Source organism: Urocampus carinirostris, chromosome 8, assembly GCF_059441175.1.
Source record: "Urocampus carinirostris isolate Australia breed hairy pipefish chromosome 8, RoL_Ucar_1.0, whole genome shotgun sequence".
Taxonomy (NCBI): Eukaryota; Metazoa; Chordata; class Actinopteri; order Syngnathiformes; family Syngnathidae; genus Urocampus; species Urocampus carinirostris.
The window spans coordinates 10,542,141-10,565,982 of record NC_142356.1 but is presented as its reverse complement, the minus strand read 5'-3'; the positions used below and the strand labels follow the sequence as shown (position 1 = coordinate 10,565,982).

At 42.0% G+C, this 23,842-nt stretch overlaps 1 protein-coding gene across 1 annotated transcript in view; it reads right to left on the bottom strand.

Annotated features, from left to right (window-relative positions):
* LOC148360689 (myosin phosphatase Rho-interacting protein-like) overlaps window positions 1–23,003 on the bottom strand; it is a 44,675-nt gene extending 21,672 nt beyond the window's left edge. The window contains exons 1-9 of the mRNA XM_088341585.1: window positions 22,907–23,003; window positions 18,773–19,803; window positions 16,823–16,962; window positions 14,558–14,708; window positions 14,406–14,483; window positions 8,511–8,543; window positions 8,343–8,411; window positions 4,646–4,735; window positions 4,384–4,478 (exon numbers count right to left, since the gene is read on the bottom strand). Coding sequence (XP_088197711.1) covers window positions 4,384–4,478; window positions 4,646–4,735; window positions 8,343–8,411; window positions 8,511–8,543; window positions 14,406–14,483; window positions 14,558–14,708; window positions 16,823–16,962; window positions 18,773–19,803; window positions 22,907–22,988 — 1,769 coding nt within the window. The 5' untranslated portion in view covers window positions 22,989–23,003. The remainder of the gene's footprint in view (window positions 1–4,383; window positions 4,479–4,645; window positions 4,736–8,342; window positions 8,412–8,510; window positions 8,544–14,405; window positions 14,484–14,557; window positions 14,709–16,822; window positions 16,963–18,772; window positions 19,804–22,906) is intronic.
* Between the last annotated feature and the right edge of the window lie 839 nt (window positions 23,004–23,842).

The window sequence follows — 23,842 nt, the reverse complement described above, 5'->3', positions numbered from 1 at the left end:
AGTCTTGTCTAGCTTAGTCCAGTCTAGTTCAATCCAACCTAGTCTAGTGTTGTTTTCTAGTCTAGCCTAGTCTAGTCCAACCTAGTCGAGTGTCGTGGTCTAGTCTAGTCTAGTGTAGCCTAGTGTTGTCGTCTAGTCTAGTTTAGTCTAGTCCAACTTAGTCGAGTGTTGTGGGCTAGTCTAGTCTAGTCTAGTGTTGTGTTGTCGTCTAGTCCAACCTAGTCGAGTGTTGTGTTGTCGTCTAGTCCAACCTAGTCGAGTGTTGTGTTGTGGTCTAGTTTAGTCTAGTCTTGTATTGTCGTCTAGTCTAGTCCAGTCCAACCTAGTCTAGTCTTGTGTTGTCGTCTAGTCTAGTCTAGTCCGACCTAGTCTAGTGTTGTCGTCTAGTCCAGTCTAGTCTAGTCCAACCTGGTCTAGTGTTGTGTTGTCGCCTAGTCTAGTCTAGTCTAGTCCAGTCTAGTCTAGTCTTGTGTTGTCCACTCACTAGACCACCAACCATACGCCTGCGTCCTATGGTGTGATTATTGCCTCCCTACTTGACTTCCTCTGTACCGAACCCTCCCTGGATAAGGGGCCGGTCACAGCTGAATCACGGCCAGAAATTTCTGCCTGTGAGGCGGACGCTATTGGACGCTTTAAGATCGCCATACAGACGAGATACAGCAGTGCTTAACACGCGGTCGGAAATTCGCGCGTGGGTGGCAGCGCGAAAAAGTTTTGCGCTGCTCAATTCTTTAGAGCGCGGGTACACAGCCTTTCACGGTCGTATCGAGGCTGAACCACGGCCAGAAATTTCTGGCCGTGAAGCAGTCGCTGTTGGGCGCTGTTGGATGCTTTGAGACCGCAATATACGCGAGATACAGCAGTGCTTTACTCGCGGTTGGAAATTCACACGCGGTTGGCCGTGCGAAAAAGTTTTGAGCTGCTAAAAACTTTGAGCACGTGTTAACCGCGGGCGGCACACGAGGTAATGACGCGGAAATGACGCGGAACGATGTGCTCTGGCCGCGGCCAGGGCGTGGTTACACATGGGTAGGACGGGAAATTTCAGCGGGTAATCGTGGGTGGAGCATGGTAATAGCATGTTCTGCGCCTGTATCGCGGTGTTATTACGTGAAATTAGCGTGTTACGCATGTGACGGTCAAACGCCTTTCTCCGCGTATATACAGCGCGATTTGCCGAGCACACGTCAGTTGTGCTCGAGACGTCAAGGGGTGAACATGGATCCCCGTCATCGTAGTGACCTCGTCTTAATCCATTTTTATTTCTTGACATTTCTTTTCATTTCATAACAAGATGATAAAATCAAAATGAAAAACTATTTGCGTAGGAGTCGGATTTGGGCACAACACCGGCTCGGGAGCTTTTATACCCGTGGTCCACACGAGAAAATGACGCGGAAATGACGCGATGAGGAAGCGGAACAGTCGCCGGCGTCTGTTTTGCGGGCATACCACCGATGAACAGCGGGTTGGCCAATTTTGCGCATTTTCCATCGCGGGCAACCACGGGCAAAAAAAACCGCAAAATTTTAGCCGTGATTCAGCCGCAAACGGCTGTGTGACCGGCCCCTAAACGACCTATGTTTGCTGTACTAACCAGTGTTCCTGCACTTTGCTTCTGCACCAAAAGAATTCCTGATAATAGCTATAAACTGTCACGACAAACGCCAGCGATCCGGTGCTCGCTGGACCAGGGAAGCAAGCTGCTCACGGGATCGGAGCATGTTCGGAATGGGGAAGTGGATCTTCCAGAGCGGGAGATCGTAGCGTGGTCAAATGGGAAAAACGTGTCGATAGCCGGAGCGGGGGATCAGAACGTGGTCGGTAGTCAAGAACAGGTTGTTAGCAGGGACAGGAGATCAGAACATGGTCGGTGGTCAGAAACAAACGGGGAATCAGGAACAGACGAGTGGGATACGGGTGAAAAAATGGGACCGAGGGGAGTCAGCGTCAAAGTGCTTGCCTTGTGTAAACAAAGGTTCACTAACGGACTGACAAAGGGCAGGTGAGAGCACTGAGCTTAAATGGGAAGGGGAACTAATCAGGTAATCAGCAGCAGCTGGCGCCAAACGAGCGGGCACAGGTGAGTGCAATAAGTAATCATGACAAAAACGTTAAACAAAGTTACTAAAATTACATTAAAAACAATGGTAATCTTATATACTTTATTGGACTATTTTAAACCCAAAGATACATTTCACTTGTGAATTGTACAAAGTGAAATTCATTTTAGGTAACAATAGCTTATGCATGATGTTAAGCCTATGTGGCCCACTGCTTTCTTGCTTTCTTTGTCACTGATGCCTTTTGAGCTATCGTACCGGCACTTGGACCTGATGATACGACATCATCTAGAACAGGGGTGTCAAACTCATTTTAACTCCGGGGCCACATGATAGAACAAGCATTCTGTCGGGGGCCGGACTAGTAGATTAAAGAGAAAGAAAAATATAACGAAATAAGAGAAACAGGGAGGGAAAAGGAGAGAGGGCGGGACGAAGAAAGAAAAAAAGGGAGAGAGGGAGAGAGCGTGAGAAACAAAAGAGATGAAAAGAGAAGTCGTGAGAAAGGGAGAGGAAGAAAGAAATCCAAAGAGAAATAGAAAAACAGAGAGAAAAAAGAAAAGAAAGCGCGAAGGGTAGGAAGAGAGAAAGAGAAAAGAGAGAAAAGGAAAAAGTCAAGTTCGAGCAAAAGAATTAAAAAGACACAGTGAGAGAAAGAGACAAAGAGCAACAAAGGAAGAGAAAAAGAGAGACATAGATAGTGAAAGCGACAGAGACAGAGAGTGGGAGAAAAAGGGTGGAAAAGAGAGAGAGAGAGAGAGAGAGAGAGAGTGAGAGAGAGAGAGAGAAAGAAATAAAGTACAGTGTCTTTGTTCGAGGCACCTGGCTTTGGCAACATCAAGTTGACATATTTCAACCTGCAGCTTGTTTTTCTCTTGCGCTTCTCTGAGTGTTGTCTCGCGGGCCGGATTCAATCCCTTGGCGGGCCTGATCTGGCCCATGGGCCGCCTGTTTGACACCTGTGATCTAGAACCTGCTGCATTGGTCAAGATTTTAGAACAGAAAGCTGTCAACCAGACATTCTGTTATTAGTACAGTGGTACCTCTACTTACAAATGTCTCTACATACGAAAGCTCGGTTATGAAAAGCCTGAAAATATGGCCTCTAGTTGCTAAGAATACCTTTAGTTACAAAGTCAGAAATACAGTACAGCATGCTCTGCTATTCGCCGCTCCCAGAGTTTCCGGAACGTAAAGAAACTATTGCTATAAATCTGCCTGGAAATCCAGTAAGCATGTGTGCTTCCGGCATGCTCTTCGTTTCACCATCAGAGTTCAGAGACGAGGAGGAAGGTTTCCGGCAATAAAGCGGGGAGGAAGATGCAGCCATTTTCAATCAGCCCGAATTAAAGACATTTTAGCAGAATTTCATGAAATCTCAGATTTTTTGCAAAGGAATCACACAGAAAAGTGTTGATAAATTGGGCTATTACGTCTGCCTGTAAATTTCTGACGGATTGTATGAACCCAGCAAAAGCAGATGTCATTGGATCGGGTTTTCAATAAACGTGAGGAAAAAAGGTAAATACATATTTTTATCATTTCTTTTATTCTTCGTTTTTTTACATGATGTGCCTCCCATTTTAAGTTAATTGTGCATTAACCTAATTTCAACATTCAGGTTCTGATTCTCTTTTATGATTTGTTAAAAAAAATATCCTACTGTACTTTTGCGGGGCTCGGAACGGATTAGCGCATTTATATATAAAATGTGTCTCTCATTATGAAGTTTTCAGGTTACAAAGCTACTCCTAGAACGAATTAAATGAAGTAGCGGTACCACTGTACCTATATTTTCGTGTTGATGATGTCTGTATTGTTTATTTTAACCTGCAACCTGGTCATCCTGTGCAGTTCCTATTAAGGTTTCTCAATCTTCCTCATGCTGAAGTTCTTGAGTTTTTCCTTGCCCTGGTGTAGGTTTTAGATCAGGGGATGGTGTTATAAAAGTCTGTAGTTTGCAATACTCTGTGGTCTGTGCAGCCCTTTGAGACTTCTTGTGATTAAGGGCTTAACCAATAATCACGACTTGACTTGACACTGCTCTTTTTAGGTTTAGTCATTTAATTTTGTATTATATTTGACAGTATTAGCAGTTGTTTTTTTATATGAATAACATTCTTATTTACCACGGTTGATGTGTTCCTGCATGAGAAAAAAAAAAACATCTTCTCCAATCAAACCCTGAGGGTAAACAATGTATTTCGGGGCTGGAATGCGATCTAAGCCATGTCAGAAAAGGCAATTTTAGGCTTTTTCCACAGGCTATTTTTTTGCTGTCCTTTAAAAGCAGTTCCCAGTATGGAGCCACACTCACTGGGTGTTGTTTTGGATGGCCTGCTTCAGTAACGTCACCCAGTTCCGCCGCAATCTAGAGGTCACCGCAGAGAGAGTGAACACTGCTGTCTTTGTCTACAAGGGATCAAAAGACACAGCAAACACACACACAAAGACACACCAGTTAAGCAGGAAGCAGCCGCAGATACAATAGAAACCGAGCAGGGTACTAAACGATGCTGATACCCTTCTACATTGTGTAAGTTAATTAGCCGGGAGAGAGAAATACAAAAACGCTATACTTGAATCCGAAGGCCGTAGTTTGTTTCCACATCCCAGTCCGACACGTTGAGGCAAGTGGATAAGTCGATCTCTCCATCCACACTGTTTGACTATTGCACAAAAAGAAAAATACATAGAAGATAATTTCATACCTGTCAACCTGTACGTTTTTGCCGTACAAAGTACGTTTATTATGCATTTTAAGGCATGTACGACGTACAAGAAAATCTGTACGGAAAAACGCAAATTTGTCAATGATGGGTACCATCCGGTATGGACCGACTATCACGAAACGGCAAATCAATCAAGTCAAACGAGTTCGCCGCGGTAGCCTCTCTCTCGGTATCGTTTTTTTCCGTTGCAAATGAAGCGAGCGGTTTGATGCTACTGTGCGCATGCGTCTGCCGCCTCAGATTTCATGTGGTAGTTGTGTAGTGAAAGGAAGTCCGTCTCTTTTCAGAGAACTGGCTTTTTCGGCTCAACTCATTAAAGAGAGCCGGCTCTCAAACGGCTCACTTGCTTTGATGCATTATATTGCGAATTATTATGTTGTATAAAGAAGTTAAGAAAAAAAGGAAGTATAAAAGGAGAAAAAAAAAAACAGGTTTGTGGTTATCCCTTTAATCAGTATATTACCAACAATAATTTAATGCAGAAAATGAATTCATAATTTGAATAAGAAAATGTATTATTCTACTTAATTATATTTGCATGTATTTTTTCCGTCTACAGTGAACGTCCAAGCGACTTCATTTTTTAACTTTTTTTATAATAAACCTCATTCATGTCGAGCAACTCAGTATCTCACAACAAAATGTTCATTAACAATATATACGATATAACGAAACACATGGACAATATAACATCAACTACATCAATAAACATGTTTGAAAAAAAAATATGGTGTAAGATTATTTTGTATTTTGTAAGGGAAAATAAGACAGCTTGTAATTGTAAGGGCATGGAGCCCTGGAGCTTGGCAGGTATGTAATTTGAATCATGAAATTGTAAGTTAGGGGTTTCCAACTTGGTAGAAAAAAACGCTCCGTACTAGTGAATGGCAGAAAAACTGTGCCCTAGCTACAAAGCTGGGGGTCTTCTAGGAGGCTCACAGTTAAATGATTATCCTCGGATGTAAGATTTGATTATATGATGATGATCAAGAAGTTTTAAGCATTTCAACACAGGTAAAAGTAATATATATATATATATATATATATATATATATATATATATATATATATATATTAACATATTGACAAAGATAAAAAGCTTTGACTAAGTACAATCAGTCTGCTTTTATCTATCTATCTATCTCTAGACTAGCTGTTTATCTCGATAGACTCACCTATTTGATCACAGAAAAAACTCACTAACTAACATACAAAAAAACTGGGGGGTAGCACAGTGGTTAGCACGTGTGTGGCACAGTTCTGAGGTCATAAGATTGAACCTTTCTGTGTGGAGTTTGCATGTTCTCCCCATGTTTGTGTGGGTTTCCTCCGGGCACTCCGGTTTCCTCCCACATTCCAAAAACATGCATTTCATGTTAATCGTCCCTAGGTGTGAATGAGCGAGTGAGTTGTCTGTCCCTGTGTGCCCTGTGACTGGCTGGCAACCAGTTCAGGGTGTCCCCTGCCCACTGGCCGAAGAAAGCTGGGATGGGCTCCAGCACACCCGCGACCCTACTGAGGATAAGCGATGCAGATAATGGATGGATGTGTACAAACAAACAGTTTAGAAATTTAAAATGTTAAAAACCATAGATATAGTAAAACTATATAAATATATGCTTGGTAGTTTTTGAAACCTAACACAGCCTTTTTCTGCTGAATGTAAAAAACCCATATGACAATTATTAATTTACCATATATTTTTACAATTAAAGTGGAAGACAACCTGAAGATTTCCCTAGCAATGTTATATTCTATGGACCTCTACTAGTGTAAACACGTCATGTTGTGTTAAATGAATATGACTGAAGAAAAATGACAATATGTAATAAATGGTAAAAATGGTAAAAAAATGCTTTAAATCCTAACATGTGGCTCATTGGGCTTTTTTTCTGGCCAAAAATTGTAAAAACAAAATGATATATTGTATTAAATGGGGAAAAAAGTACTGCTAGTAAAAATGTGCTGATTCGGTGCCACTCCCTCTGAAGGTTTCTTCATTCTCCATATGCAGAGGTTTAACCGCAAAATTCAAAGCAATACTGTATTGTTTTAAAATATAATATGAAATATGTAATTATATGAATATATATAAAACTATTGGAAAGTTTGATTGTAACCCCTCCAAAATAGTGTCGTTAATCCAATCTATTTTTCCTAAATATTTCGTATTGCCTTAAACATGATGCTTTTGAGATTTATATTTTAGGTAAAATAACACCAGGATGGGTTTCCTCAACGTTCTCTGGTTGATTAATGGCACTACCCCCAAAACAAAGTAGTGCGATACAAATAATCCCTAAAACATAAAATGACCCAAGGACAGGAACAATACATTTTTTTCACTCAATTTATGTCACGACCAGAAGGGAATCAGGACCCAAATGCGTAGCGTTAACCACAAGTTCTTTGATAGAAAGATAAAGAGCAGCGCTCACGATCTGGTGCTCGCTGGACGCGGCAAGCGAGCCGCTCATGCAATCGGATCGTGATCCGAGTACGAAAGTGGATCTTCTGTAGCGGGAGATGGCAGTGTCAAGGACGGAAAAAACAGGTCGATAGCCAGGACAGGAGAGAAAAAACATGGTTGGGATCAAAAAACGGGTGGTAAGCCGGGATGGTAGAGCAAAGGTGGTTGGAATCAAAAACAGGTCAAAGCCGGAGACAAACAGGAAGATCAGGAACGGACGGGTGGAAAAACGGGTGCAAAAACGGGACAAGCGGGAGTCAGGGTCAAAATGCTTTCCTTGTAACAACAGAGATTTGCTGACGGACTGACAACCGGTGAATGACAGGACAGGGAACCAATCAGCTGGCGCCAAATGAGCAGGTACAGGTGGTGCTAATCAGTTATCATGACAATTTAAAGTTATTTTCTGGACCAAAGTGAGTTTTCCGTATATTTAAAAATCAGATGTGTGCAGTCCCTTCTCAAGGTTTCTTCATTTTCCTCATGGTGAGGTTTTTGAGTTTGTCCTTGCCCTCATGTAGGTTTTAGATCAGGGGATGGTGTCATAATAGTCTGTACTTGGCAATCATTTGTGGTCTTTAAGACTCCTTGGGATTAAGGACCTCACAAATAAACATGACTTGATATACCAGCTCAGTAGCCTAGATGGTAAGGTGCCCGCTTTGAGACTGGGAGGTCGCTGGTTCGCGCCTCGGCCGAGTCATACCAAAGACTTATAACATTGGTAAAATGGCGGCGCCCTCTGTTGGCTGCGGCTGCATCGGCTCGCTACAACGGGTCAGGTGTATCGACATTTCGTTCTGTGTACATTGTTACACAGAATGACAATACAAAGGAAATTATTATTATTATTATTATTATGTGTTTCAAATATGTATAAGTAAGTATGCTAGTACTATTTGTAGTAAAGACATTTTGACCAATTTCTTTAATTGTAAATGTCTCGCTGCCTTTGATAAGACAAAGTCACGAACATCCTTTTTGGTTTCCTGTCCTTAAAAGTGATGGTTTCATGGATAAAATGATTTCCCTCTGATGCCAGCGATAAAAGACCTACTGTGCGTGATAAAGTACCTTCACAGCCTCCGGGTCTCTGTAATATTTCAGTGAAGCATCATCCAGAACAAACCAATTTTTTCTCCACTGTGGAAAAAAAAGACATTTGTATCCAGCACATTAGCGAATATTGGGAAAAATGAACTAGACCTTTTACAAAAACAGGCCAGAAAATACTTTCAGTACCTTATTGTTTTCGTCCAGTCTTGATATCCACCCCTTAAAAGTGGCGGTATCTGCAATAGAGTCATAAAAGGAAGCATGATGAAGCCTTTTTTTTGTGTTTTTTTTCTCCACTGTAAAGACGGATATAACAACGGAAGCAGAAGTTGCATAAAGCTGCTCAAAGCTTTAGCCATATAGTGTTTAGTATGACAGTACTAGCATACCTGTCAACCTGTACGTTTTTGCCGTACAAAGTACGTTTATTATGCTTTTTAAAACGTGTACGAGGTACAAGAAAATCTGTACGGAAAAACGCAAATTTGTCAATTATGGGTACCATCCGATATACACTGACTATGACAAAATGGCAAATCCATCAAGTCGAACCAGTTCGCCGCGGTAGCCTCTATCTCAGTATCGTTTTTTTTCGTTGCAAACGAAGCGAGGGGTTTGATGTAGTGAAAGGAAGCCCGTTTCTTTTTAAAAAAACGGCTTTTTCGGCTCAACTCATTAAAGAGAGCCGGCTCTCAAACGGCTCACTTGCTTTGATGCATTATATTACGAATGATGATGTTGTATAAAGAAGTTAAGAAAAAAAGGAAGTCTAAAAGGAGAAAATAAAAAAAAAACAGGTTTTTGGTTATCCCTTTAATCAGTGTATTACCAACAATAATTTAATGCAGAAAATGAATTGATAATTTGAATAAGAAAATGTATTATTTTACTAAATTCTTAGTTTAGTTAGTTTTTTTTCCGTTGCAAACGAAGTGAGCGGTTAGATGCTACTGTGCACATGCATCTGCTGCCTCGGATTTCATGTGGTAGTTATGTAGTGAAAGGAGGTCCGTCTCTTTTTAGAGAACCGGCTTTTTCAGCTCAACTCATTAAAGAGAGCCCGCTCTCAAACGGCTCATTTGCCTTGATGCATTATATTACGAATTATTATTGTTGTATAAAGAAGTTAAAAAAAAAGGAAGTATAAAAGGAGAAAAAGAAAAAAGACAGGTTTGTGGTTATCCCTTTAATCAGCATATTACCATCAATAATTTAATGCAGAGAATGAATTCATAATTTGATTAAGAAAATGTATTATTCTACTTCATTATATTTGCATGTATTTTTTCCTTCTACAGTGAACGTCCAAGCTACATAATTTTTTTAACTTTTTTTATAATAAACCTCATTCATGTTGAGCAACTCAGTATCCCACAACAAAATATTAATCAACAATATATACATGTTAAACTACATAAATAAACACGTTTGAAAAAAAATATGGTGTAAGATTATTTTGTATTTTGTAAGGGAAAATACAAAATTTTGTTAGGGCATGGAGCCGTGGAGGTTGACAGGTATGGTACTAGCCTCCCACAAACTTTTTGTCATATTGCCTCATTTCAGACTTCAAACGTCAAGCTAAAAAACTGAAAATATTTCCCCCAACATGAGAGACACAATCTCAAAGTGGAATGAATTTCAAAAAAAAAAACTACAACAAAAAAACCGTATAGTAGGTGTTGCAAGAACATGCCCCCTGTTCTCTCAGATCAGCGAAATCACTCCAGAACTTCCCTTATGACATCTGAATTATCCAATGTCCACCTAAATGACTAGCAATGACAAATGGCAGCCACTCCAGCAACTCCCGTGTTATTTTCGATTGTTCTCGATTGTTCTCAGCTCAGGGATGCTGCTGGAAATGTGAATTTCCCTTCGGGGATGAACAAAGTATCTATCTATCTATCTATCTATCTAAACAGTGAAACTATGTCTCATTAAACCAGCTCAGTAGCCTAGATGGTAGAGCGCCCGCTTTGAGACTGGGAGGTCGCTGGTTCGCGCCTCGGCCGAGTCATACCTAAGACTTATAACATTGGTAAAATGGCGGCGCCCTCTGTTGGCTGCGGCTGCATCGGCTCGCTACAACAGGTCAGGTGTATCGACATTTCGTTCTGTGTACATTGTTACAAAAGAATGACAATACAAAGGAAATTATTATTATTATTATTATTATTTGGTCTCTTTTTGAATGCATTTGCTTTGTGATGGGCTCAGAGGTATGTGAAAGGAGTCACTTGAGAACATACAGCATCATAAAGATGGTCCGGGACAAAAATGTGGAAAAGTTCAAAGCAGGAATGGGATACAAGTTGATTTACCAACATTTACACATAACCCGGAGCACTGTTCGAGTAATAATATCAGAAGGAAAGAGCATAAAACCACGGCGAACCTGCCAAGACCTGGCCGTCCCTCTAAAACTTCAGCCCAAACAAGAGAAAACTAATCAGAGAGGCAACCAAGAGACAATGATCACATTGGATGACATGTAGGCATACACATCTGAGGTGGGACTATTTGTGCATAAGACAACTATTAGTCGTACAATGAACAATTCTGCATTTTATTGAAGAGTGGCAAGAAGTAAACCCGTTCTAAAAGAATACCGTAAAAAGGCCCGTTTTGCGTTTGTCAGAAGCCACATGGGAGGAATGACATGTGAAAAAAGGTGCTGTGGTCAGATGAGACCCAAATTGAACTTTTTAGGATGAATGCAAAGCGTTACCTTTGGCGTAAGAGTAACACTGCACATCACCCAGAAAACACCATCCCCACTGCCAAACATGTTGATGGTAACATTATGTTTTGGGGTTGATTTTCTTTAGCAGGAACTGGGAAGATCATTAGAGTTGATAGGAAGATGGATAGAGACAAATACCGTCACGAAGCGGGTCTGGAAGCAGGAAGTTGGAACTCATTTGCGTAGATCACAGTTGTCAAACAGGCGGCCCGCGGGCCAGATCAGGCCCGCTAAGGGATTGAATCCGGCCCGCGAGACAACACTCAGAGAAGCGCAAGAGAAAAACAAGCTGCAGGTTGAAATATGTCAACTTGATGTTGCCAAAGAAAGGTGACTCGAACAAAGACACTGTACTTGTATTTGTTTCCCTCTCTCTCTCTCTCTCTCTCTCTCTCTCTCTCTCTCTCTCTCTCTCTCTCTCTCTCTCTCTCTCTTTCTTTTCCACCCCTTTTCTCCCACTCTGTGTCTCTCTTTTTCTCTTCCTTTGTTCCTCTTTGATTCTTTCTCTCTCTGTGTCTTTTTAACTTATTTTGCTCTAACTTCCTTTTTTCCTTTTCTCTCTTTTCTCTTTCTCTCTTCATACCCTTTGCGCTTTCTGTTCTCTTTTCTCTCCCTCTGTCTTTCTATTTCTCTTTGGATTTCTTTCTTCCTCTCCCTTTCTTTTCCCCCTCTCTCACGACTTTTCATCTTTTGTTTCTTACGCTCTCTTCCTCTCTCTCTTTTTCTTCCTTTTTCCCGCCCTCTCTCCTTTTCCCTCCCTCTTTCTCTTATTTCTTTATCTCTCCTTTTTCTTTCTCTTTAATCTACTATTCCGGCCCCCGACAGAATGTTTGTTCTATCGTGTGGCCCCCGAGTTCAAATGAGTTTGACACCCCTGGCGTAGATGATCTGTCACTTTAATTGAGAAAGAAAAGTTGTCCAACACACAAACGGACCAAAAACAAAACTAAGCAGGCTCAAATGCAGGCAAAACTACAGACTAGGCATTTAACGGGATTAAACAGAACTTGCAGGAATCTCTCAGAATGTTACACCGAAATGCAACAAAGTCCAACAAGCACAACAAGAATAAACAGGTATCAAACAGGCATGAACAGGTTTTCAATAAGGGTAAACAACGATCTGGCCAAGGGCAGTTCCAAAAGGCAGTTTAAGTACCCATAGGAGTAATCAGGAAAATACAGGTCAGCCAGTATCAAGGAGCGGGCCAGCTGGGCGCCATGACAACCGTGCAGGACATGACAAATACAGGGCAATTCTGGTAGAAAATCTGTTGAAGTCTGCAAGAGACCTGAGAATGGGGTGCAGGTTTACCTTCCAACAGGACAACGATCTTAAACATAAAACAAAATCTGAAAATTATTCCAATATCACATTGTTAGAATGGCCAAGTCCAGACCTCAATCTTATGGATCATTTGTGGAATAATCTAACAAATACTGTGCACAAACAATCACTATCAAACCTTAAGGAGCTTTAGCCCTGCACCCAAAAATTGTGGCTGTGATCGCACTAAAAGAAGATTGTACACAGTAGTAATTCAAAAGGGGGCATTATTTTTGCAACACCTGCTTTTCAGTTTATTCCTTGATAATATAATATAAAAAGTTTGCGGCGGCGAAGAAACGAGAGGATAGGATCGCAAGAAGGGGACGGAATCCATTGCGGATGCTTCACAAAGAAAAGGAAACAAAGTGAAATGACGGGTTGATAATAATAATAAAAAAAATCAGCAAGCGAGAAACCCAGCCCGGACCCAAGCGTGATGATTGACATTTTAGGTCTCACCCATCCAAAATTTTGGACCGGACCAAAGTCATGCTCGGGTTTAGGATCTTACCACAAACCCGAACGTAATGATTGACATTTTTGGCCCGACCAGGGCGAAAATGCAGGTCAAGTTGGGCTCGGCTTAGGATCTTACCTCTGATTAATACCTCCAAAGATAATGAGGAATAAAAAGATACTCACAATATTGATGTATCCAATGGAAATGTATGAAATTGGAATTAAAATTCACATATTCATTTTAAAAAGATTGTCTTCATTAATTTTTTCAGCACTTCAAACATTTCTGGGGCAACTAAAATACTTATTATATTATATTTTTTATATTTATTCCAATATTGTTTTTTTTTTCTTTTAGCTCACGGGCCGGTAAACATATGGCTCGCAAGCCGGGTATGGCTTGTTTTAGAGTTTGTCTGGCTGGGAGATGAAATGAGGGCCATGATAAACTTATCTGTATTGTTCAAATTGTAATATCTGCAAACCTGAAACAACAAATGGGGTGCCTGGTTCAGTCCGGTATATATTGGGCTAGATACTCAGCTAGTTTACAATCACAGACCCCGTTTTGGCTGTGCGTCTCTATGGAATCCTATATAGCTCATCAAACAATGTATGTTCACTGTGGAGACACTTTAAGAAGAAAACCCACAGAACAAAATTAAACATCCGAAAACACCAGCCAAGCACCCAGAGCAATATGATTGGATGAGCGGTAGAGCTGAATGGATCTCAAGTAGCACCCCCCACCTTCTTTCTCTTACCTTTGCCCCTCAGGTAAAGACATCAAAATTATTGTGGTTTGCAGAATATGGTGACATTTTTACATTAAAAACTCTGCTCGCACCTGTTTTTATTTTTTATTTTTTTTCGTAGGTGCGACGCTGCTTCGCGGATCCTTTGTAACTGGATACTTCTGTAGTCAGGCGCTACCTTTTGGTCACTAATCTAACGGGGTAACTAAGTTACTTTTAAAATGAAGTAACTAGTAACTGTAACTAGGTTTGCAGAATTTGGTGACATTTTTACATAAAAAACTCTGCTAGCACCTGGTTTTGAAACATTATTTACCACAAATATGACAGTCAGAATAACTCAATGATCTGAAGTAACTGCAGGAGGGAGATTTTAAGTGGTATTTGTGTGGATATGGGACACAGGCTCTGGCATTATTATTGTTTTATGGATTTTATTAAATGTCACATGGTAAAGAATTTCATTTTGGCTGCGTTGAATTTTGTCTTGAAGTATATGGTGTGGCTATCCAAATAAACTGCATATACTATATGTAGTGCTTTCCAAGTCACTGCCTACCGACTTATCACTGTCTTGCTCAAGGACACACCAACATTTAACCTGGAGAGGAAATCGAACCTGCGACTCTTTGATCCCAAGACGAGCATAGAAACTCCTGAGCTAGTGCAAGGCCACAAAAACCTCCTATTATTTTTCTTCCTTGGCTCTTTGAGTCAAGAGTCAAGAAGGTTCATTTGAAATGTGACAAGGGGAAGAAAAAAATAAGCCCTATGAAGATAAAACTGCTTCACCTGTGTCTGTGGATAATCGGGAAGTCCTTGATCTTTGACTTTTGCCGATCTATGCTCCCTGCTGAGCTTGTCTGAACTCTGTGATGGAATGTCGACAGCAGTTAAATCAGTTAATTGAGTTTTCGGTGAAAATAAAGAAAACAAAATCGTACCTGTGTACAGTGTGATGTTGTCGAAAGACTTCGAGGACATCGCCCATTCTCCGAATCCTTCTTCTCTCGTCTGTCTCTCCCTCGCTCTCGGCCTCTGCCTCTCTCATCCGACGCAAAATTCCAACTGTACAAGTCGGCCTGTGGTTGATGGCTTTAAAAGAAGAGAATTTTATTGTAATGAGAAAATAAATGTCATCTACGAAATAGTATTGTTGTTAATTGTACAGGATTAACCTTAATGGTAAGTCTATTGTGGGGCAGCACGGCGGCGCAGTGGTTAGCGCTTGTGCGGCACAGTTCATGTCATGGGAACCTCCTGCGTGGGTTCAAATCCAGCTCCAGACTTCCTGTGCGGAGTTTGCATGTTCTCCCCGTGCTTGCGTGGGTTTCCTCCGGGCACTCCGGTTTCCTCCCACATTTCAAAAACATGCATTTCAGGTGAATTGGCCGGTCCAAATTGTCCCCAGGTGTGAATGGGCGAGTGAGTTGTCTGTCCCCGTGTGCCCTGCGATTGGCTGGCAACCAGTTCAGGGTGTCCCCTGCCCACTGCCCGATGATTGCTAGGATGGGCTCCAGCACCCCCCGCGACCCTACTGAGGATAAGCGGTGCAGCTCATGAGATGAGATGAGGTAAGTCTATTGTTTTAAAATTGGGCACCTGGAAAGTAGATTTCGCAGGATGTAAGTTTGTTATTTTGATCATCCATCCATCCATTATCTGCACCGCTTATCCTCAGTAGGGTCGCGGGGGTGCTGGAGCCCATCCCAGCTGTCTTCGGGCATTGGGCAGGGGACACCCTGAACTGGTTGCCAGGCAGTCGCAGGGCACACAGGGACAAACAACTCACCCACTCATTCGCACCGAGGGACAATTTGGACCGGCCAATCAACCTAACATGCATGTTTTTGAAAAGTGGGAGAAAACCGGAGTGCCCGGAAGAAACCCACGCAAGCACGGGGAGAACATGCAAATTCCAGACAGGAGGTTCGATCTCATGACCTCAGAACAGTGCCGCACACGCGCTAACCACTATGCCGCCGTGCTGCCCTATTTTGATCATTATTGTGCAAAATTATTATTTTTGTGACTATATCATCATTGTGCTATCGGCCAATCAGGTTGCAGTTCTTTGATACCCACAACTTTTAGGACGGAGCTGCTTTACTAACTGAGGAGATTTATCAAAAAGGGGTCCGGAGGGCCTCTAGAACAGGATGGAATTCCTTATCTGAAAGCTTCTCTCCCTGTCCTTGACGGTTAAAAATCCATTGATGTATTTTCTCTTTATTTGAAGCGTCTACTAAACTTCAAACTTAACACTTAGTTTGAGTAAAAGATGTCTGGAAGTTCAATGTGAATCTGTTTTAAAAAATACATTTTTTAGGCATACTCAGGTTTCTGTTGTTAGCCTTAAAGCACTACAGTTACAATTGGTACATTTAAGAGAAGTAATAAAGCCTGTGATAAATTATATTTCTCTTATAATTACTTTCCACAGTTTCCTCTGCACTACTGCTCTATGTACTATTACACTTATGCATCTACTATTGCACAGTCACGACCAGCGCACAGGGTAGACCCAATCGCGTAACGTTTTCTCACAATTTTATTGAAAGAAAGAGGAAGGGCAGCGCCTGCGATCCGATGCTCGACGGACGTGGGAAGCAAGTCGCTCTCGTATTCGGATTGTGATCCGAACACGGGAGTAGATCTTCCGTAGCGAGCGATGGCGGTGTCAGGGACAGAAAAACTGGTCGGTAGCCGGGACTGGGAGAGAAAGGCATGGTCGGGGTCAGAAACGAGTCATAAGCCAGAAGGGGAGAGCAGACGTGGTCGGGATCAAAAAGGGGTCGTAAGTCGGGATGGGAGAGCAGACGTGGTCGGGATCAAAACGGGTCGTAGCTGGAGACAAACGGGAGCAAAAACGGGACAGGCGGGAGTCAGGGTCGAAAAAGGCTTGCCTTGTATTAACAGAGGTTTGCAGACGGACTGACAACAGGGGATTGACAGGACTGGGTTTGAATAGTGACAGGGAGCCAATCAGAACCTGCAGCGGTTGGCGCAAAATAAGCGGGCACAGCTGAGTCACATCAGTAATCATGACACACATCCATATATTTTGTGTTTTATATTTTGTTAAAACTGTGCTGGTTGCATGTATTGCCATTTTGATCTGTATACATGTGTAGCAGAATGACCATCAAGTATGGCAGAATCTGAACAAGCAATCATTGTTTTTCGTCTCACTCTGATACACCACAAACCTTTCTGTCCGGATCATCGGGAATCTGCAAGGACTCGGACTCTGGTTCCTCCTCCTTGGACCTGGAAAGTCTTCTTCTGACTCCACCTGGATTGTTGGGATGTCAGCCAGGACTATGTAATCTTCCATTGTCATTCCTGCCTTCGTGAAAAAAATGAAGAATAAAAAAGAGAACGATTCTAAATGGTAATTGACTGCTGACAGTGTTTGTGACATTGATAAAACCAAAGTTTTGTTTCTTGGTTGAAAAAATGTTTGTCGATCAAATTGGCCACGATGAGAAGCTAAGTTGGAGTTGTGCCTAATATTGCAATAGCATCTAGTACGTACTAATGTACCCAATTATGTTGTTATTACACCACCATATGCAGCTTGAGTAACATCACCAGCTAAATATTTTTGGCACCACTTGTTCTAATTAAGATCGCAAGGGTAACTTGTTCTTGCCAATGAACATAAACAGATGCAATGCGATTTAAACATTTAGATATTCAATGATTTAATTAACCTAGTACCAGGAACACGTTCTTGGAACCTTTCTCGATAAGGAGTACTGTCAAGTCAAGTCAAGTCACATTTATTTGTATAGCTCTTAATCACAAGATGTCTTAAAGGACTGCACAGGATTACAATAACTGTGATAGGCTGGGGTTGCTGTGTGCGCGACAGTGATAGGCTGGTGTATGCTGTCAGTTAAACAGCAGGCCGGTGACGCCTCTGTAAACAAACTGGGAATCATAGTGACAGCTAGCTTTTAGCGGCTCTTTACACTGAAAATAAGTTCATCAAATAAATCAGACATTGCCTTAAGTCAGCAGAGTGCAATTTAATGGTAATCACCGGCAGGTGCTCTGTGGATTATTATCGGGTTCCTGAAGCGATTGGGGCGGCGTCAGTGAGAAGGCAAGACTAGCTAAACTGCTTTGTTACTCTGCTCAAATCAACTAGATAATTGCAGTTGAATGTATTGCTTTTTTATAATGACAACAAAAGCATACATTCAACTGCAATTATGTGTTGTGTGTTATTATTTGTAGGTTTAAAATTGTTATTTTGTTACAGTTGTATACTCTCAGTCGGTAACGACGTTACCTCGAGGTAAATTTTTTGGGGGGTTTTATGAAGGTGCGACACTACTTCACGGATTTTCACTTTCCGTGGGTGGTTCTGGTCCCCGCTAATCACGAAAACCAAGGGATCTACCTACTCTCATCCAAGCCGAATTCACAACGATAAAATAAAAAACTCGAAACAGGGTGTCAGTTTATATGGACATATTTGGTTGTGTGTCACCAGAGGCGAACGGTAGGCAGCACGTGGGCAGGGGGCGCGGATTGTAAGGGAACAACAAACCAACCGAAAATTAATAGGGCAAATGTAAGCACGTAACTTACAGTAACCCATCTTGAACAGAACCCAGAAATAGAGGAGATTTTTGAGGGGTGTGAAGCCCTTAGACAAAATGGATATGGAGTTTCTAGGCTAGGTCTTACTTTGCAAGCTCTGAAGACTGCATAATCCAAGAAACATGAAGGATTCACTGCTTTCACATTTTGGTGTACGCATATTTTTCTATTTCTTTCATTATGTGGCTATCTTAAAGCAGTTTTAAGGGGTAGGCTTTTATGCGAGTATATTTGATCCTTTGTAACTCGATACTTTTGTAGTCACGCGCTACTTTTTGGTGTCACTAATCTCAGGGGGTAACTAAGTTACTTTTTAAATGCAGTAACTAGTAACTGTAAATAATGACTGGTATTCACATTCACATTGCCCAGGATTCCCTATTACACGTGTTTCAAAGTATAGTCAAAATTTAAACTGCTGTGTTGTCCAATCAATGCATGAATTCAGCTTTTTATCAAATCCAATCAAATAGTATTTGCCTGTTTCCCTGAGAGAAATGGGCAGACCCTTACATCCTTTTAGGTAAAAAAGCCAGTTTTCTTACCTCGTCTCGCTCTTGTGAACCCTGCTTTGGTTCCGAGAGGAGCAAAGCCTCCATGCCTCTCCTAACGCTACTCCTGCTCCTGTCGCCCCTATACTCCTCATTTAACTTGTCAGTTACTGTGATGGCAACCAATGGCTGTGATGCAACAGGCTGTTGGTGATCCACACCATGTTTTGAGGCAGAGGATGCACATGAGACAGGAATGCTGAGAACAGACTGCGAGGATCCCTGCCAGGAGCGAGGGGAGGCGCTCGGCCTGCTGTCTCTGGAAGATGGCTGTCTCGGTGAAGTGTGACTGTGTGAGCTTATTCTCAATGGAGAAACTTCTCGAGTTGGTACTCGGGATCCCTCGTTTGCTTTTTGTTGAAATATTGAGGAGGAGGCACGGCGGGAGATGGACTCCAGATTTCTGTAGAGCCTCTCAGAGTCCAAACTATGTTTGTTAGAATTGTCAGACGGGCTTTTTGATTCCCGGCTACTACCTCCCGGAGCTTCTTTGTCTCCATTTTGTGAAAATGTGTAATCGTGAGAATGTGTCGGTCTGGAGGGTGACACCGTTCGAGAAGCAAAGGAGCCTCGTCTACGTGACGGACTGGTTCTGCTGGATGTGTGATGGGACGGGAGGTGAGAGGAGCCATAAGATCTGGAATCGCTTCGAGAAAGAGAGCGCATTCTGTGGTTGGATCTCTGGTGTCTGTCTGGGCTCACCGAGTTGTAACGTGTTGGAGAGTTCCTCAGTGACTCGGTGCCCCTTCTAAAGTTGGAGTGGTATGAGTATCTCTGTGGGGATTCGCTTCTCCAAGTGTCAAGTGTGTATGTTTCAGGGTTTCTCCTCTGGGAGGGAACACCCAGATTGACGTTCCTATAGGGTACAGAAGCTTTGGGCTCAGGGACGTAGTTGTTGGGGAGCGGGCGACCCTTTTCATAGTAGCGATAAGACCTTTTATTAGCATCTTGAGTCAGGTGGTCACTATCGGTTTTTCGGTCTGGAGAGAAGTAGCCACTCTCTTGTTCCCGGACTCCTCTGGACTCTGAAATTCAAACAAATTTGAGATTGATTCGTCTGCCTGTTTGCGCTTTCGTCCGTCCATGCTTCTTTCAGTCCGTACTTCTGTTCGTCCATCCATCCATCCATCCATCCATCCATACATCCATCCATATATCCATCCATCCATCTGTCCTCTGCTTGTCCTCAATCATATCTAAAACTTCGTCATGATTGCTGATTCAGGGCACCTCTGACTGCCCAATTGGCGCCAACAGCCCTGAGCGCTGATTGGTTCAAAGACTCTTTTTAAACCCCCAGCTTCCAAGAGGAAGTTGTCAGACCGTTTGAGAACCTATGCCCCCAGCTAGGAAAGCTCCATACCTTCCGACATTTTCCTGCTGTTTTCCCCTGCCTGATACCTGTTGCCGACCTGTTTCTGGACCTGTTTCTGCCCTGCTCTTTCATCCCGACCATCGACCTGTTTTGCCCTGTTTACTGCCTGATACCTGTTGCCGACCTCTTTTCTGGACTCGATACTGCTCTTGCTCTCCCGTCCCGGCTAGCGACCAGTATCCCTGCTGCCTACGATTATCCTCGCTTGACATGGAAGTGCCACTTCTGTGTTCCTGCCACCTGCTACCCGTGTCCGTCGATCATCGGATCGTGGAAGCAAGCACTGCTCTCTCTCTTTATCAATAAAACTGAGTAAACGAACGCTACTTGGTCCCGTTTCCGTTTCTGGCTTGTCACAAACTTAACAGGACTCAGCATGCGTCAGGCTTGTTGAAATTGGCCTGTGATGTTTACATAACTGGGCAAACGCAACTGTTCCTCAGGTAGTCAAGAGTAAAAGACAAAAGTCTATCCAAATTTGCACCGCATTGTGGCACAGACATCCAGGGATTTTTGTTGTAGATGTGTTATTGGCAAAACTCATTCTTATTTTAAGACAAAGTTGTCTCATTTCTGACATACAATTGGAAAAATAACCTTAGGATGTCTTGATTGCCGATTCAGAGCACCTGCCACTACTTGATTGGCGCCAACAGCCCGGACAGCTGATTGGCGGATGTACTCTTTTCAAACCCCCGACTTCCAAGAGATCCCTGTCAGATCGTCATGCGAACCGTTGCTCCCAGCTCGGTAAGCTCTTAAGTCAGACTCTGTTCCTGCCCTGTTTTTCTCCGCCTGATCCTCGTTTCCAGACCAACCTGTTTCCAGGCCTGACTCTGCCCCGTTCTGCCTGCCCATTATCCGATCTGTTTTGCCCCGTAACCTGCCCGCCTCCTGTTGCCGACCTCGTTTCCGAACTTGACACCGCCCTTGCTGTCTAGTCCCGGCTAACGACTTGTAATTCCTGCCTGTCTTCGACCCTCCTCGCTCGACACGATGCAGTGGCACTTCCGCATCCCCTGCTCTTCTTGTCCGTCAACCATCGGATCGTGGAAGCAAGCCCTGCTCACCCTCTCTATTAACAAAAACCGAGAAAACGAGCGCTATTGGGTCCTGTGTCTGTTTCTGGTCCGTGACATAGAAAATGAATGCACCTGTTAGTGGTAGATCATTTTGCTCATATTAGAACATATTTTCTGCCCAAATTGTTATTAAAAAAATCGTAAAATGAGGAAAAGGGATCAACCCAATGCTCATGAGTCTAGATTGCATATTATCTTATCATATAAGAAATACAATAAAAAGTTTCTTAAAATAAGAACAATTATAATCAAAATAGGTAAGATTTTAATTGTTGCTGTGTAACGGAAAGTTTCCACAATTATTTTTGTTATTTTGCAATGAATCTGTAGATTATTTTTTTTATACTGATTGATGATTTTGCATGCTTTCAAAATGCTTTCATTTCAATACTAGTGAATTAAAACAGAACATTTATATCACCTTTGCAGAAAACATAACCTGATTCATTTGATCAAATAGATGATGATTAATCGATGAATGAATTATTCTCTGCACAACACGTCTGTACCCGTTCGCTGAAAAATGCACATGACTTTAGAATACTTCCGGATAATACAGTATGTGTGAGACATATTTTGGACATTTTCGTTATTCGTGGCATGCAATCTTCCCTGTAATATTCCACGGGTCTGAGCGTTCACACAAAGTCGGTGAGCAACGCTTGAAACAACAGTGAGCCACCATAATCCCAAGTGTGGCAAGATAATTCATTATCAAACATGTCCAAAACTTGACATCCAGTTACATTTTGCTGAGTTTCCAGCAATGCAAAATTATTTTTCTTTTTTGAATGAATTGACTCATGTACTATTGCAAAGGTTGTAAACGTCGTTTGTTCTTACAATTCTTTCACAAGATATCCATTTCTTTTTATTTCCTGATATTTTGTCGCATAAAATTAACATTTTTGGGGGCTTATTTAGTCTTAATCACATTTTTTAGTGGAAGTACAATGTTCACAACAAGATTCACTTGATATAATTGGAAATTATTTGAATGCAACACAAACTTTTTATTCTTTTTTCTGTGTTTTTTTCAACTTTTTTTTTTAATTCCTTTAAAAAAAAATCTCATTGTGTTTATTTTTTCTGAGCCGTTACTTTTTTCTTTTTGTTCTCTATTTCCTTTTTTCCTACATTTCTTTCTTTTCTTTTTTTCTGGCTTTTTTTCTAAATTGTTCCTTCTTTTTTTTCCTCTTCCTTATGTTTCTTTTTTTCTCAGCTTTTCACTACTTTTTCATTTTGGTAATTTTTTCTTTTTTGTTCTATTCCCCCCTTCCTTTAATTTTAATTTTACTTAATATTTGGTCATGTTGGGATGAAAGAAGCAAAAACAACTTGAAGAGGCGTTTCGGACCCGAAAGAGCCGGTTCCTTTTAGTAAGCCGAGCCGAAGAAGCCGGTTCTCGACATACTCTTCTAACTTAACTCAACTTCGTTCGACTTCAAAATACCGCATTTAGGACACAACGTCAGGGGAACCCGTGTATTTTGACCTTCATGCACTGTAACTTTAACTTAAGTCGCTTCTTAATAAGTAATTTTGAGCCCTCATTTTTGTGCGCTGGCTAGATTTTCTTGTGCGCCGAGAATGTGCGAGCAGTGCGCAATTGCGCACGCGCGCAGCTTAGAGGGAACACTGGTGGCATGTATTTTCTCTTAGTAGAGTCACCTGAAGTCCTGCGGGATCTGTCTCTGCCTCTCCTTTCGTCCATCCAGGGACTACGAAGGGGAGATGGGTCCATTCGGGTCATATCTTCAATGCAATTCCGTTCGGAACTCGGTGAGCTGCTCCTCTCTGGACTGCCTAAACTATTTGTAGATCTTCAAAATAAGGGAAAAGGACAATACTATTAGATTGCAAAATGTATTTCTTTTCAATCACAAGTTTTTAAAATTAAGTTAAAACCATTGTGCAAAATTCATTATATCACACAAATTGGCTTGATGATTAAGTAAATTATAGTCCCATGTATTGCGGACAATAAAAATATGAAAAAACAAAAAAAAACAACGCAATTTATCTAGTTACCATTAAGCTGCCCCTGAACTTAATAATGTAGCCCCTTTCTTCTAGATTATTTGACATCACAGTTGAAGCTTGAGGCAAGAGAATACTCTAAAAAAAAGAAGAAACTAAACTTTCGTTTCTGTCACGACCAGAACGGAATTAGGACCCAGATGCGTAACGTTAACCACAAGTTTATTGAGATAAAGAGGAAAGGCAGCGCCCACGATCCAGTGCTCGCTGGACGCAGGAAGCCAGCCGCTCATAGAATCGGAATGTCTTCCGAATGCGGAAGTGGATCTTCCGGAGCGGGAGGTCATGGTGTCAAAGAGGGAAAAATCAGGTCAATAGCCAGTACAGGAAAGCAAAACGTGGTCGGGATCAAAAACGGGCCGTAAGCCGGGACGGGAGAGCAAAACGTGGTCGGGGGGAAAAAACAGGTCGTAGCCGGAAACAACTGGGAAATCAGGAATGGACGGGTGGAAAACGGGTGCAAAAAGCAGGGCCGACGGGAGTCAGAGTCAAAGTGCTTGCCTTGAAGAAACAGAGGTTTGCTGATGGACTGACAACAGGTGAGTGAAAAAACTGAGCTTAGGTAGG